Source organism: Oryza brachyantha, chromosome 4 (assembly GCF_000231095.2).
Source record: "Oryza brachyantha chromosome 4, ObraRS2, whole genome shotgun sequence".
Classification (NCBI taxonomy): Eukaryota; Viridiplantae; Streptophyta; class Magnoliopsida; order Poales; family Poaceae; genus Oryza; species Oryza brachyantha.
In genome coordinates this window covers 16768165-16785133 of record NC_023166.2, presented here as the reverse complement: position 1 = coordinate 16785133, position 16969 = coordinate 16768165, and the positions used below count along the sequence as shown (strand labels likewise).

The 16969-nt window shown below is 44.6% G+C and overlaps 1 protein-coding gene across 1 annotated transcript; it reads right to left on the bottom strand.

Moving 5' to 3' along the window:
• Window positions 1–5768: 5768 nt before the first annotated feature.
• Window positions 5769–10095, bottom strand: LOC102708515 (probable inactive leucine-rich repeat receptor kinase XIAO). Its single transcript, XM_015836064.2, has one exon. The coding sequence runs from the start codon at window positions 9978–9980 to the stop codon at window positions 6504–6506; it is 3477 nt and encodes a 1158-aa protein (XP_015691550.2). The 5' UTR covers window positions 9981–10095; the 3' UTR covers window positions 5769–6503.
• Between the last annotated feature and the right edge of the window lie 6874 nt (window positions 10096–16969).

Genomic DNA, 16969 nt, shown 5'->3' with positions numbered 1-16969 from the left:
TTTTTATACAGTTTGATTAAGGACAGCTCCTAATTTTACTTCTATTCTAAGCATGGCATATACTATATATACTAGCTACCGGCCAGTCAAGATCGATATGTCGACGTTTCTCAAGGATTCCATGCTTTTCTGCAAGATCGATCACCCTCTCCCTCACCTACACGGCTAAACGTCGTCCGTTGGGGCGTCGCTTTTGGACAAGAAAGTATAGACAATCGATGTGGCTACGTGTTTTTACCTTTACCTTTCTTTATCTCGCTGCATCGAGAGTGTGGTGCCAACGCTAGTAGAGCTAGAAATCAAGCTGTGTATACATACGTAATACATTATCCGATATGAAGTGGAGTAAAGACGAAACATAAAACAAGCATATGGTCGTATTTTGATGCATTCTAGCTGAGTGTAGTTTCAGTTATTTACTATCTTCTTTTTTTTTTCATTTTTCTATAGAGGGTTTCAGACTTTCAGGTAGCAATCTATTTATTGTATATATGTCCTTTCACAGATCTCTCTGATCCACAGTAACCAGTTTCCCACCAAATTAATTTGTGGACACCTGGTATGTACTGGAGAGAAGATTGGCGAAGGTGTGGTAGGTCTGAATAAACTCTCAAAAAGATGGCGATCGATCATAGGCTCATATCGATCGACAGGTGCATGACAATTCAGAAGCATGCAGTGCTCCATTAATGATCAGGAGATAATGAGATATATATGGAATAAATTAAAACTACACACGCTGCTTTAATTTGTTGATCAATGCACTATGAGCTAACCCACCATTTTCTTAAAACGAAATGGTCGTGCTAGTGAGAGAGACAAAAGGGAGATAGAGAGAGCGAAAGAAACCAACCAATTTCCTACGTGCTACCTGAAGATGATGTGAACCTAAAAACTCGGCGAAAAAAAGGCTGCTCATGCATGTTGCTTAGCCTCCAAACATAACGATCTCTGGCTCTTGGTGCATGGCGCTTTTGGATGTGACAAATGGCCACGAGCTTTGGGCACGTTAATATCGAAGAGACCCTGCCTGCCACGATCGACGTCACAAGGACGTCGCCGTGGTTACTTTGCTTGCAGGTTTGATGTGTGCACCGCTTCAAATATCAGATGGTGCTGTCCATGCAGCTGCAGTGGAGCACTTGACAGCACGCACTTCCATGGGGAAAGACTGACAGTCGTGCATTATAATTTTTGACTTTATCAGAGTGGTGCAGGACATTGTTGTTGGTTAGGTCAGAGAGTACTGAAACTTACGTTGTCGCAAGCACTAATAAAGCTGACCAGCAGCCTTTAGTTTACCTATTAAACTTGCCAACGATAAGTCATTGTTTCCTCTGTTAAGTAGTAATAGTAACCCAAGTACCAGATTAGTGTAGTTAATTACACAGGGAATCGGACTATCTATTCCCTCAGTTACTTAATTTTTGTCACGAAACTCTATTTATTTTTAAACCTTCCCTATTCGTCCATTTCAAAAAAAAAACTCTAAATACTTAAATAGGTGGCATATTATTGCAAGACCTCCTCTACTTAAACACAACGACACACATTAACCATCTTACCTTACCTATAAGTATATATTGGCTAGCTTCTTGTTGCAACTTATTTGATTATTGTTGTATGAAACATGTAGAATATATTTAATATTTTATATGATTTTAAATGATAAAGTCGTTAATTGTAGATCCCATCAATAACTACAACTTTAATATGGGGCATCTCTCCATCCAACATCATTTAAAATATTGAAAAAAAATCATTTTCCAAAATAGATCTTACCTAATTAGTTTTATCAAAATAACTCTTATTTATATAATTAGTTTTTATTAATAATCTACATTTAATATTTATAATAAGTGTCCACGCCCCTTAGTCCTACGTCGATTACCATACCAACCAAACTGTCAGGCCCTAACATTTGATAGCTAGTAGAGCCCATTTGTTATGTTCCATTGATGCATGACTTCGAGGCTATAGAACTAGAAATAGAAACAGGGACGAGAAGGCCGGCGAGTAAATAAATATACTTGTAAATGAAATATCTCCATAAAGCTGAAGCATCTATAATGTTTAATTTGCATATAGTACATGCAAGTGTTTCATAGAGTGAAAAGTGAACATACGCGTTTGTCATGGCTAGAGTGGCCAATCGGCCCCATACATACAGCAGGTGGGCTCATTCCAAAAGTTAAGGCCAGAAAATGCAGCTAACGTTTCGAGGAGTAGCTCTTCCCACTAAACGCTTGGAACTTGGGCTCGTCCTTTGGAAGTTCCACTAAACGCTTGGAACGGGAGCCTGTTCATGAACAAATTTAAATGAACCAGCAACTAGTTGAGCATATCCATAATGCAGTCAACCTAAACATGACATTCCATTTAATCAAACTCTGCTCACCCAAAAAAAAGTATCTTAACTAGAAAAACAGCTAGCAGAATAAAAAAAACATCTAAATAGATTTGAGTTATAGCTAGCATCCCACTGTCTGTCCCCCCAAACATAGAATTTATAAGGTTAACCCTTCAATTAGCTGTGGTCCGTGATTCTTTGAAAATTAGCAGAGAAAACAAGCTCACCATTCTTGCAAATTTGTTAACAGGAAGTAAGGAATTAGAAAAGAATCTGATTCAGTATGCTCAATATAAAACATGACAGAAAAATGTAGTACCTTTTGTGGTTCTTTTTCAAGCTTTCCTGGTTTCTGGCTTGTGGGGTTGCTAGCTCCTAAAGGTTCTGGTGCTACCATTTCCTGATTCACCCTTTTGTTTGAGTCTGAAGGGGAAGAACGTGAGGTAGAAGGGAGAAATATTTTTTAGCACACGGGTGTATACACCCGTGTGTTTGCATGTTATCTAAATAGTTATAAAAAAATATGAAAAAATTTGACAAGATATATTAATATAAGTTATATCACTTCACAAACATGCAAGTTTAAATTCAACTTGTACAAGTTGTAGAAAAAACAAACAAAACTAAAACTAAGTATACGCATATTCATAATTCTTTTTGTTATTTTTGCTACAACTTGTAGAAGTTAAATTTAAACTTGCATGTTGGTGGAGTGGATATAACTCATATCAAACTATCTTGTCAAATTTTTTTATATTTTTTTATGATTATTTAGATGACATGCAAGTAACGGGTGTATATATATCCGTGTGCTAAAAAAAACTTCTTCCGGTAGAAGGCATCTCCATTGCCTGTAGCTTTGAGGTTTTACCATCCAACCGCTTTCCAGAATCAGTAAATGGTTTAAATTTTTGTTCATCTTCACCATTAGCATCATCATCGAGATTACTCACCCATATTCCCTCTTTTTCTATGCGAACATTTTCCAAACTGTTAAACGGTATTTTTTTACAAAAGTGATATATGAAAGTTCCTTTAAAAATTCTGATTAATCCATTTATCTAATTTTTATAGTTAATAATTAATTAATCGTATACTAATCCGTTACTTATTTTCCACGCCGGTTAATAAATCGGCGGTTAAACAGGGCTGGCATCTTTGTCACTGACATATGGGTCATAGGGTTCGTGGCCCACGTGTCATGGAGGTACTAGTCAAGTAGAAATTTATTAAACGAACCAGAATTCTCTTCCGGTAGATTTCCCTTTCGAGGCTTAGAAATGGACCTCATCCCCGCGATTTTTCAGCCTGCCAAAAGGCCCAAAACTAAGGCCTACGTGATAATAGGTTAGCCTGCGTCAGCCCATGTACATCGTTCCAACCTGCAAGAGTCAAAGTACCTTTGCTGTTGTTTCCTTCAGAAAAACAAGATGCAAATGCGATATTCTTACTCCAAGGACAAGTATTGACGGACAAAATCACTAGTACAATCAAGTGGTGGATGTATCTGCTTTTCGTTGGATGATTCCAACTTCCAAGTTTCGAAGATGATCTACACCATACTAGCCTTGGGTTGTGAGTAAAGGAGACCAGTAGTGGCGCACAAAAGTTTCAAACAAGAGAAGAAACTAGGGCAGCAATGATGCAAAGGTGTATGCTAACAGTAGGAAACAATGCTCATTGCTCAATGAGATGATAATTGAGCATGCAACAGTAAAATAAGAACTGGACCTATATGTATGTTCATCAATGACGGTAGATTGCGAATAGTAGTAGCTGTTTTTACATGGACGATTTTAGCTTCCAAGAGATTCCAACGTGAGCATTTCAAGCAAGCTAGGGTGTAGGGCCGGGACAGCGCGAGATGGGGGAGAGTAAAAAGCAAGAACGTGAAATTGTGATAACAGAAGTATGCACATGCAGCAACATAAATGGCGCCTGTGTTCCATCTAGAATTGTATAAGCTACTGTTGCAATCATGCAGAAAGCCAGTGTCCCCTGCTACAGAGAAAACATGCTGCCAAGCGATTCCGGTTCCACCAGTCTGAGTTAACTCCACCGCGGCGAAAAAAAATTACACCGCCATCCACGAACTGATTGCACGCTCTGTTGCCTGGTCGCTCGCGCAGTAATTCAGCATGCAGCCTTCTCTGAACTCTAACAGCAAAATTTACTGCATTCTGCACAGTACAGAGCAAAGTTTACGCCTGGTGGTGCTGGTGGCCTCCCTCCGACCAACGTTGCAACCAAAATACAGGTGTTGGTGGTCTCTCTCCGACCAACCGTTGCAGCCAAAATACATGGTCAGTTCTCCTCCCCCATTCTGTTACACTGTTAACAGGCTTACTCCAGCTAGTGCTCTACGGTGATGTGCATATGTGCAACAGGATTACAGGATGGTCGAGTTGCCAGTTGGTGCCTTGCCTTGTGTGTTTGTTTGTTAATACATGCCACATGCTACCTGTTCAGGATTTGTTCAGGCCTAGACGCTAGGATAGACGACTATTGATGCCCATCTGGTTGACAAGACGCCATGGGCTGCATTCTCTCCCCCAACTTACGGTCTCACTGCTCAGGTTAGCATCGACATCCGGGATCGCTAATACCTAAAATCTGATGTGGTATCCCGAGTTAACAGGCAAGTCTACCGACTTGAGGGCAGGGAGTCAGAGATCAAAAGGAGAGGAATCGTGGACTCGTCGTGCGCGCTAATTGTGCAGTTGTTGCTTGACTGCTGACTCTCCGCGCCGACGAGAAAACGGTGTGAACTTTCAGGTATAGTATATGCTCGTGCGGCGTCAGGCACAGATGGAATGATAATGCATGATTGCTGCGCGTGATCATGGCAGCCTGCACTTAGTCAAGGTATCATGCCAACCCAGTACCCCGATTCCGCAAAGAAGGAAAATTCGGTGAACTGATCTGCGTTCCGAAATGCAGCAAGGGCCCCTGCCTGATACTCTTAAGAAAACACAAGCAAGCAGCATTGCAGCATTGTAAACGGGGGAAAGATAAAACTGTCACATGATTTCCATCTCACCCCAAATTGAAGGCGCATTGACTGTTCTACGTTGAGATATTCTATCCTCAAACGTCATGCTCTTCAGTGTACGTTACGCACCTTAAAGTCCATGATTTAAATGCATTTTATGTACGGATATAACGCAGGTGCTAATTAGTGGAGTACTATTACTCAATGGCGCACATGGGGCTGAGCACCGGATTCAGGATGTAAAGAAAGTAATTTAGGGGCTCAAGCCAAGTACAGTGGTACCGAGATCTCCCGTCAACGGCCCCCGCCAAAGCAAACGTTCAGCGCTGCAAGCCACTCAAGCGAATAAACCACTATTCCAAGCATTTCTTTCCACAATTGCCAAAGAAAAACAAGGTGACCACAAGAGTAATATATCCATCCATCCAATAGATAAGTAGGGTCCCCATCTAATCAAACAGTGTATAAACTGATACACATGTGCACAAAGAATACTTGGATGTACTCCTGCTGAATACTGCCATACACAAATCATTCCATGCAGAGGGGAAAAGGTTTTAACGGCTAACTATGAAGCATCATTCATCTCCCACCATCCTCTTGAACCAATTGGGATAACAAAATACAGCCAAGATGTACAGCACAGCATTACAAAAGATCTAACCCATGGTAAAAGAAAATTGGAGATTAATAAAAGACAAGATCCCAAGAAGCCAAGCAGGCCCCTACAAGAAATCAATTTCCTAATGAGAGAGAGAGAGGAGAGTACATGGTACTCTCCTACAGAGCAGCCAAGAACATGGTGGAGAGAGACAGCAACCAGATCGAGCACTGCATCAGTAGCCGTTGCGATGGCGAGCCCCACATGCGCCGCGGCAAGCATCCGTCCACATGGTGATTCTGCTTCCCCGGCAGCCCACTGACACCTCGCCTAACTACGAGATTAGGAGGAGTCCTAACGGCTACTTCTCCCCACTTGGCGCCTCCACTATCCTTGGCGGGAAATGCAGGTGTTCTTGCTCCCGGGCTCACATGTCAGTTTGATTGTCCGGCTAGATGAAGCTAAAGGCTAATCTGAACTAAAGAAGAATTAGCGAAAAATGGAAGGAACAGGAAACTAATGGATTGGATCGGGCAGTGCCGGCCGAGGGGCGCCGGATATCACGCCGGGGATGGCTGGGAGGTCGGATCGGCCGACGACGGGATGTCAGGGCCGACGCGGCAGCCCTCGAGCATGAACACCACGTCGCCCATGGCCGGGCGGTCGAGCGGGTCCGGCGCCGTGCAGAGCAGGCCGACCTTGATCCCGAGGAGGAACTCCTCCCACTCTGACGACTCCGGGTCGAGCTCCAGTAGGCCCGGCTCGAGCAGCTCGGCCACCGCCCCGCGCTGCAGCTGACGCTTCACCCACTTCACGATGTCTTCGTCCTCCCCGGCGAACATTCCGGGGCGCCGGCCGGTGAGGAGCTCGAGCAGCACAATGCCGAAGCTGTAGACGTCACCTTCCCGTGTGGCCTGACCAGCGGCCGCCGCGTCCGGGGCGACGTAGCCCAGCGAACCGACGGTTGTTGTAGCTGACGTCGATGCAGCCGCCGCGGCCGCGGCAGCACCAGCCGTCACCACCATTGGCTCCAGCCCGAAGTCCGACAGGTGCGGCTCGAAGTCAGCATCGAAGAGGATGTTCTGCGGCTTGACGTCGCCGTGCACGACGCCGGACTGGTGCAGGAACGCAAGGCCGCGGGAGACGCCGAGGGCGATGAGGTGCCTCATAGGCCAATTGAGGATGTGTCCGTCTTGGTGCGACGCTTCCTGCAGCAATGTCGCGAGGTTGCCGTTGGGCATGTAGTCATAGACCAGCAGTCGAACATCTGGCGGTGGCCCGGCGTAATAGCCACGCAGCACAGTGAGGTTTCTGTGCTTCACCTTGCCGAGGGACTCGGCCTCTTTCCTGAACGAGCCTTCCTCAATCACCACGGCGCCATCGGATGAGGTGGAAGGAAGTCGTAGGATCGCTAACACGGTGCCGTCATTGTAGCAAGCCTTGAACACGAGACCATGGCGGCCTCGGCTAAGCACGTTCTCCTCGTCAAACTGCCGTGTCGCCTCCACCGTATCGGCATAGGTGATCCGGGAATTGAACATGATCAGCTTCGGCTGGGTGACACTATCTGTGCTTGTGCCGCTCGACCCGCTGCCCCGCCCTGGGCTGCGTCGCCTCTTCTTGACACCATCGCGCTTCTCAATGAACCGGCGCCTCCACCGCAGCAAGCTGTACACACAGCAGCAGCAGAACAGCACGAGCAGGAGCACCGTAGCAGCCACCACGCCAATGAGCAGAGTCAGGCGCTGCAGCCTCTGCCGCCTCCTATGCTGCCGGTAGGCACTGCATTCGTTCTCCAATGGCGGACCACACAGGTCCGGGTTGGAAGCAAACACTGATGGAGTGCCAAATCGGGAGCCAAGCATTGCTGGTATCTCGCCGGTGAGCTCATTGTGTGACACATTGAATGATAACATGCCTGGAATTTGAGCCAATGAAGCAGGGATGCTGCCGGTGAAATTGTTCGACGACAGGTCAAGAGTCTGCAGCTTCGTGAGGTTGGATAAAGAGGCCGGTATCTCGCCGCCAAGATGATTGTCATCAAGCTTCAGAGTGGCAAGTGATGAGCAGTTGGAAATCTCTGGTGGTATCTTGCCGGACAGCTGATTGTGGCTCAGATCAAGTTTCTCCAACTCGCCAAGGCGCGCAAAATCACTCGGAATTGGACCAGTCAGCTGGTTGACCCTGAGATCAAGCACGGTGAGGTTGGAACAGTTGGCGAGTTCCACAGGCAACTCGCCGGTGATACGGTTGTGGGAAGCCGAGAGCACCTGGAGTGATGGCAAGTATCCATAGGTAGCCGGCATTGAGCCCGAGAATGAGTTCACCGAGAGGTTGAGATGACGCAGGCTCCACAGGCTGCTGAACCCCTCTGGAACGTCACCGGAGAAAGAGTTGCCGGCGAGCGACACATACTGCAACTGTGGCAAACCGAAGAGCTCCGCCGGGAGATTGCCTGAGAGGTTCTTCTGACCAGAGAGATCAAGAACTCGCAGGTTCAGCAGGTTGCCAATGTTCGACGGGATGCGGCCGGAGAAGGAATTGCCGCTCAAATTTAAACTCTGAAGAGCGGTCAGATTGCCAATGGAAGGAGGGATCTCCCCGGCGAGCTTGTTGTCGGAAAGGTCCAAGAATGTCAGATTCCCCAGCACGAAGAGCTCAACGGGCAGGTCACCGGTGAGCCGATTCCCCGGTGTGGACAATGCTTCCAGCCACGAGAGGCTCCCCAAACTGGCCGGAATCTGGCCGGAGAATGAGTTACCGCCAAGATAGACCTCTCTGAGCCGCCGGAGACCGCCAAGAGCAGCAGGAACCTCGCCGGAGAAACGGTTGTTCTCGAGGTCAAGCACCTGAAGCGCGCCGCATCTGCCAATCTCCGCGGGCACGGTGCCTGTGAAGGCATTGCCGCCAAGCCGCAGCTCCTGCAGTGCAGTGAGCTGCCCTACCGCCGGAGGTACTTCGCCGGTGAACGCATTGCCAGAAAGGTCGAGCACAGTCAACCCGCCAGCCCCGGCGAGCCAGGACGGGAATGGACCGGCCAATTTGTTGGCGCTCAAGTCCACCACTTGGAGATCCTTGCCGAGCGCTCCCGGCACGTCCACATGAGAGAACTCGTTGCCGCCGACCTGCACGATGCGCAGCGACGAGTTCCCCACGCTGCCGAACGCCGCAGCCGGGATGGCGCCTGTGAGCCGGTTCCGTGACACCGAAAGAATCTGCAGCGACGGAATCGCAGCCACCGCGGGCGGCAAGATGCCGCGGAGCGCATTCCCCTGCAGGCTGAGGTGGAGCAGCGCCGAGCAGTTGGACAGCGCCGATGGGATGGTGCCCTCAAGAAGGTTCCCGTCCAGCCAGAGGTAATGCAGGTTCTGCAAGGTCCCCATCGACGCCGGCACGGTGCCCCGGAGGCGGTTGAATGACAGGTTCAAGAACTGGAGGTTCGTCGCCGATGCGCTGACGTTCGCCGGGATGTTGCCGGAGAAGGCATTGGAGGAGAGGTCAAGGTACTTCAAGCTGGGAGGGAAGGAAACAGGGAGAGGACCGGACAATAGATTGCCGGACACGTCGAACGTCTGGAGGTTGGTGAGGTTGGCAAGGAAGGACTGAGGAATGGGGCCGGAGAGGGAGTTGTACTGGAGGTAGACGGAGCGGAGGGAGGAGATGCGGGAGAGCGACGCCGGGATGGTGCCAGAGAGCGAGTTGGAGCGGAGGCTGAGCTTCTCGAGGTACGACAGAGCCGACAGCGCCGGGGAGATGCTGCCGGACAGGCGGAGTCTCGGGAGCGCCAGCTCGACGACGCGGCCGGTGCCGGCCGCGCACGCCACGCCGCGCCAGGAGCATGGCGCGGACGGCGAGGCCGCGTTCCACCCGGACATCGCGGCGTAGGGGTCGCGCAGCCCGCTCCGGAACTGGAGGAGCGCGCTGATCTCCGCCTGCACCTCCGTCGCCGGCGGCGCGTTCGCCCCGAACACCGACGCCTCCGGCGCCGCGACCAGCAGCATGACGAGCAAGAACAGCAGCCTCGGCGGCGGCGGCATGGCGGCGGGAGCAGAAACCGGAGCGGGCGCACGGAAAGGAACTCCTTTTCCTCTCGGTCTTTTCAGCTTGACTGCTTTGGCATTTAGGCTCTCATGGCCATGGATGGAGAGAGCGAGGAGCGAGAGAGAGAGCTTTGCATTTGGAGAGGACAGGAGACGAGAGAGTGAGGGAGGAGGGAGGAGGGAGAGAAAAAGAAGAGGGTTTTGGACGGGTTTGGGTGGGTTTCGAGGCGTTTTTTTTCCTCTCCTCTCTGCGCGTTTTTTATGCACGCCTCGTTTGTTTGTAAAAAAAAAAGAAGCAAAAACCAAGCAGACGATTTGTACACAGCTGTTGTGTACAGTAGTATACTTGAATAGTTGCCGGACCGGTAACAGTGTCCCAAAAAATGTACACCCCGCCCAAACAAAATAAGAGCCTTATACGTACACAACCCGGTAACAGAGCCCTATACGTACACTCTAAGTACATGTTCTAGCCTCCACAATACATTAAGCACAACACAGGGTTACGCACACAGATAAAAATCTGATTCATATTTCAAAACCAAATCATTTCTAGCTCTTAGACTCAACACGTCACGCAATGGCGTTTAGCCGTTTAATAAAGCTGATCAGATGGAGCGACAAAGCGAGACGCTGGCGCTGCGCGCTTTAGTAGACTATAAGTTGGCTATAAGCTAATGTGGAGAAAAGAGTTAATGAAAAAGAAATAAGGTTGACTCTTATGCAAGAACCAGCTATACATAATTAAAAAAAACACTAAATACAAAGGTAAGAGAAAGAGATAAGAGATAAATATATGTGTTGACTATAATATAAGCTTATAGCTAGTAAGTTGGTTTACTATTAAAATTAATCTTATGAGGGCGATTAGTTAACGTTAAGCACGCCTTTTACGAGCGAAGAAGACAGGCTGTCACGGCCGTTAACCCCTTTTTAAAAATTTTTTTTTTTACTGGAGAGGAGTGGCATCATGGGGCCCGAGGTGGGGCTCCCCCAACGCGACGCCGACGTGTGGGCCCGGGACAAAAAAGGCTAGGACGCGCGGTGTCAGTGGCACAGAGTCCCGTGGGCCCGGCTTGTCTGGGCGCCGCATCGGTTTTGCGATACGAGTTCATAGATTAGGCAGGACGAAGGGGAGATGTTTGACTGGGCTGGTTGTGCCACGTCGGCTGTGCTCCCTCGGCGTAGGCATTTGCGTGGGTCGGATGTGATTGATTGCCTGCATAAGAGCGAGGGTAATAGCATAGTTAACACGCTGTTTATAAGATTATTTATAGTTTTTTAGCTCATTTATATACTAGTGAGCTCTTTATGATTAATATAGGATTCACATGTCACTCTCATTAGAGTTTTGATTCCTATGTCTGAGCTGGCTACAAACTTACCGTCTGCTTTCACTCTCTCTCATCTCCTCTTCCCTCCACATAAGCATATAGCCAGCTTATAGCATGCTATTATACTTGCTCTAATCGCGACCTGGCGCTTTCATGCGAGTGGTTTACGATCAATGTTGTTTCCTGAACTCCTACTCTACTACTACACTGGAGTAGTACAAATTTATTTACCATTGGTGAATCGATCAGTTTTCTTGTCTTTTCAGGGTCAGTTGATGGTGAAGGAATGAAGACAATGTTCATGATGGAGCTCACTAATTAGCAGCTTTTTTTTTGTCAACTGTGATATCAAAGTATTGCTGGTCAAGTAGAACTCATACGAATACTGCTCTATGTATACCTTACTCCGTATGTGTTTATCCATCAAAGCAGTGATGAGGAAATTCAAGGATGTGTTGACAACAACATGAGTAGCAGCAGTACATTTATCACATACTCCAATATATGCATACAACATTGAATTACCACCCGCCAACTAGCAGCTTTCGGCTACGACGACATCCTCAGTTCCTCACGAGTCCACGATCCCACTGCTCTACTCCCGGCAGATCGTACAAATCGTGGTTCAATTAGAGAATTTAAGCGACTATCACATCCTAATTTGCATAGCAGAATAGGGCAATCATAGGCCATAATCGCGACCTAAAATTCCCCAGAAAGTCTACTCACAGCTCAACTTTCTTGTTCCTCATCGTCCACACCTTACATAGGAGTATTGTAGAAAGCATCACGAATTTTAATTTGTGCTACTTACAGTTCAATATACAATGCTGATGCTCCGTTTGCTCCCATTCCGTGCCAGCGTCGATCGAATCGATCTCATCCGTGCTCCAGATATGACTTTTTTGGTGCCCCATTTTCTCCGTTCCATCACGCAGACGCAGCGAAGGAATGGAGCACTGCACTCCACTTCCTGCCTGTACTGCCGTTGTAACCTGTACGCTGCCAAATCTCCCAAGATTGGACGGTTTGTTAGCTGCTGATGGATATAAAATCATCCAGCACCAAAAGAGCTGATTATGAGCAACTGCACATGCATGAGATTGAAGTACCACGGCAGTGAAGCATGCCACGGAGGGTGCATTAGAGGAATACTCGCATCCTGTCTGTGTTGATCCCTTGATGGCTTGATGCCTGTGAAAAGAGAGCATAAGGTCTCGCGAAATCTCTAAAAAATTAGAAGAGTTGTAGTGATAGAATTTAGAAGATAAATTGCAGTAGAGACTAAAAGTTAGAAAACTTAGCTTTGTAAATCCTAGGAGCATCCTATCAGTTCATCTAAATTTGGTCATTCATATCTTTATTTGGATAATTATCTTTATATCTCTTCGTAATCCAATAGATCATCCATATATGACATCATCTCTGTCTCTTTGGAAAACGAAGAGAGAACATCTAAATATGTAGTTTCTCTCTCCTAATATGGATAACATCTAGAAATAGAGAATGAGATGTATATTCTGCTAGAGCTCTATTTTTACCCATCATACTCTATTTTCAGGATGGAGGATACGATGAATGTACCGCTGGGGATGCTATAAGAAACTGGTTTCAAATCTCAAGCTTTTCACATAGCCTAAGGGGGTAACTGTTTGGTGAAGCCAAACGACTGATTTACAAATGAAAAATAATTTATGAATAAAACTTTTATACAAATGTTCTTAGGCCATGTTTGTTTTTATTTTAGTATTATTATAATCTAGATTATTAAGGTGGGTTGCTATAAGCTGGATTATTATAAGCGGAAGTAGGTAATGCATAGCATGATGGGTAAGTAATTTAAAGTGTCTAAGATAGTGTGTCTTTACCCACTCAATAATACTCCCTCCATCTCAAATTGATCATAATAACTTTATTTTTTTTCCCAACGTTTGACCATTCGTCTTATTTGAAATTTTTTATTAATATTTTTATTATTACGAGATGATAAAATATGAATAGTACTTTATACGTGACTAATTTTTTTAAATTTTTATAGAATTTTTTTAAATAAGACGAATGGTCAAACGTTGGACACGGAAAAATGAAAATGAGATTTTTATGAGATGGAGGTAGTAATAAGCTAACATAATAATCTAACAGCTTGTTTCAGATTATCCAGATTACAATAATTCTAAGCTAAAACAAACATGATCTTAGCGATCTAAAAAGTAAAACATAATAATAACACCAAGGTTAAAATTTTAAATTTTACTGTTGTGGTTCCAATATAACTGTATTTGTGGATTTCCATGTCTGATGTTGGACCGTTTATCTTATTTAAAAAATTAAAGGGAAAAATTTTAAAAATTATCACACATAAAATACTATTTATGTTTTATCATCTAATCATAATAAAAAAATATTAATTATGTTTTTTAAATAAGATAAATAATCAGACGTTAAACATGGTAGACAATAAAAAATACATTTGTTACCGAGATAGAAGAGTTGTATATTGGCAGAAGCGAAAAAAAAATTGTTAGCTCTGAACTATGGGAGACACATATGCACACCACCGTGGGGCGCGTACTGCAGAGGCCTCTCTTTTCTGCCAGAATCTTTCTGAAAAGATAGTGTACGTTGCGTTGGATTTTTTAAATTTTTTCTAGCCTCAACTATCCGAGGAGGCTATAGTTTTCCGCGCACATAACTATCCGAGGAGTATACACATCGTAGTACGACTATACGATATCAAATCCGAAATGATGTCATTTTTTTCGCTCGAGGCAACCAGCTCTCAACTCAAGGTGAAAATGCAGTAACTTCAGGTCAAAATAATTGCAACACAGAGCAGCAGCTCAACTAGTAGCAGTAGCACCTCACGCCACGTACTCCACTATGCAGTACATAGTACTACCACTCATTATACTGAAAAATATTAAATTCGGGAGTAAGTAGGGGCTGTTTAGTTTCAAAAACATCACATCAAAACTTTAGACACCTAAATAGATTATTAAACATACATAAAACAAAAAACTAATTGTACAGTTATGTGAGAAATCGTGAGATGAATCTTTTGAGCCTAATTAGCACGTGATTAGCCATAAGTGCTACAGTAACCCACATGCGCTAATGATGGACTAATTAGGCTCAAAAGATTCGTCTCGCGGTTTCCACGCCAGCCGTGAAATTCGTTTTTTCATTCGTGTCCGAAAACCCTTTCCGACATTCGATCAAACGTCTGATGTGACATGACAAAAATTTTTATTTCACCAACTAAACCCCCCTTACTCTAGCTAGTAGTATACCGGCTCCGTCCCGAAATATACCATTTTTCAGGTTTTTTATACAATGTTTTGACTCTATGTCTTATTTAAAATTTTTTGCGATTAATTTTTTTTCTTACTGGATGATAAAGCATGAATAGTATTTTATGTGTGATTAATTTTTTTTAAGTTTTTGTAATTTTTTTCAAATAAGACGAGTGGTCAAACGTTATACATGGAAAAATAAAAAATAAAGTTATTATGAGACAGATGTAGTAGTATTTTACTATGGTGGGTGAAGTACACGTTAGTAGCAGTTGCAGCTAGCAGCAGTAGAAGCTCACACCACTAGGCTCTTTTTGTTGACTTTCTTAGCCCCCTTCAGTTTGAAAAAAATTTTAGGAGAGAGATATTAAAATATTAAACATAATCTAATTATAAAACAAATTTTAGATTCTACCTTGAAACCGCAATACGAATTTTTTGGGTTTAACTAAGAGCAAGTTCAATAGTATAGCCAGCTACTAGCTCCAATTCATTTATAGTCAATGTAATAGCTAATTTATACAATAGTTATCTATAAAACATTAGTACATGGTCCCACATGTCATACACACAATGTGTATTAGAGTTCGTGTGCAGCTAGCTACAAATTAGTAATCCACATTTCTTTTCTCTCCCCTCTTATCTCTTTAAAATATGCTTATAGCCTGGTATTGTACCTGCTCTAATCCATCATTAGTACATGTTGGTTACTGTAGCATTTATGGCTAACCATGTACTAACTAGGCTCAAAAGATTCGTTTCACGATTTCCCCCATAACCGTCTAATTAGTTTTAATGTTTATGTATATTTAATGCTTTATTTAGGTGTTCAAAGATTCGATGTGATGTTTTTTGGAAAAGTTTTTGGAAACTAAACATGGCTAGTTTTGTAGTAGGTTTTTGTATGGGTGTTTTTTGAATTATGAAATAATGTGATTTTTAAAAATTATATACATAAGTTCATCGTCTCATATTTATAGAGAAGATTTTCTATTTTATAGTAATTAATTTTATCATTTCTACTAGTATTAAATAACTATAACAGAAATTAGATAATCTTCATATTCCTATCTCCCAGCCCACTTCAAACACAGCACCAACAGCAGCTGATATGAATTCAGATCAGTAAATTTGCACTGTGGTTGTGTGATACTGTGATGCAGGAGAGAAGGGGGTCCAATAATTCATCAAACGGCCATATGGGCGCGACCTGGCAGTGTTCATCCTGACACTGGAGCACCAGCCAAGCAGTGTCAGCTTTACTCCTCATCACTTTCCTGCTCCTCCCTCCCCTCTGCAAACAATTCAGCAAGCGAGCAAAGCGGGCGATGCTCGCTTGCACGTATGCATGGGGCCAATGGATCTTAAAAGTTTAGTACGCCTTAACACGTCCTCTCCGGCCTCCACCATCCCTTGTTCCATGGAAAATATCCTAATACTATCGCTACTGAAGTGCACTTTCGTCTTGCTAGATCCAAGCTGACACTGTTCACCCCAAAAACATCAAGGACGCATCTTAATTCTTAAATTTCGTAAACAACAAGCTCAATGCAGACTGAAACAATCATGGTGAGAGGTCATGGTTGGTGAGTTAGCTAGTGTTAGTCCAAGGCAGATTGATTGAATCGATCGTGAAGACATATTTGGGGAAAAAACAATAAATGTCAAGTTGTTGATGTACATGCTAGGTTTGGATCGAGCACAAAACATAAGAGAAATCACGCCATTGGTGCTCTGGGATGAGTCTCACACACTCCAAGCCGAGACCTCGCGTGTTCATTAATATTGTCATGGGTAGTAGACTCCAAGTTTCAGCCGGAATGCAAAATGAGCGGGAAAACGACGACGAGAGGCCAGGATAGCAGGCAGCCGCAGCTGCCGAAAGAAGTTTTTGGTCGCATTTCGCTTACTGTCCACCGCCCGTGGCAAAAGCCGTCCAAAACGGCAGAGCTTTGGACTGGCTCACACCTCACACACACACATCGTTCTCATAAGCTCATATGACCGTTCTTCGAGTTGATGCCGAATTTTATCTCTTCCAATGATCTGTTTAGGCTACACGCAGGTAAGCCTGCTAGTGGATTGTAATCCAATCCAAATTCGTTCCAATCCATTTTTTAAGCTAATTAGTCTTTCAAACTAATCCGCACCAATTATTCTTCATAAGAATCCAATCCAAACCAATCCAACTTTGATTTTAGCCTAACCCGTACCAACCCATTTGGTTAAAATGGATTCAATCTACTTTGCAGAATGGATGCACCATTTGATATGTAAGCTCGGACCTAAAATTTTAAAACCCGCGTTCATACTATAAAAGTTTATCAAATTTGACTGAAATTTGGTAGGATGATCTGTT

Coding starts and splice junctions, on each gene's coding strand:
- LOC102708515 (XM_015836064.2), bottom strand. CDS start 9,980: ATGCCGCCGCCGCCGAGGCTGCTGTTCTTGCTCGTCATGCTGCTGGTC.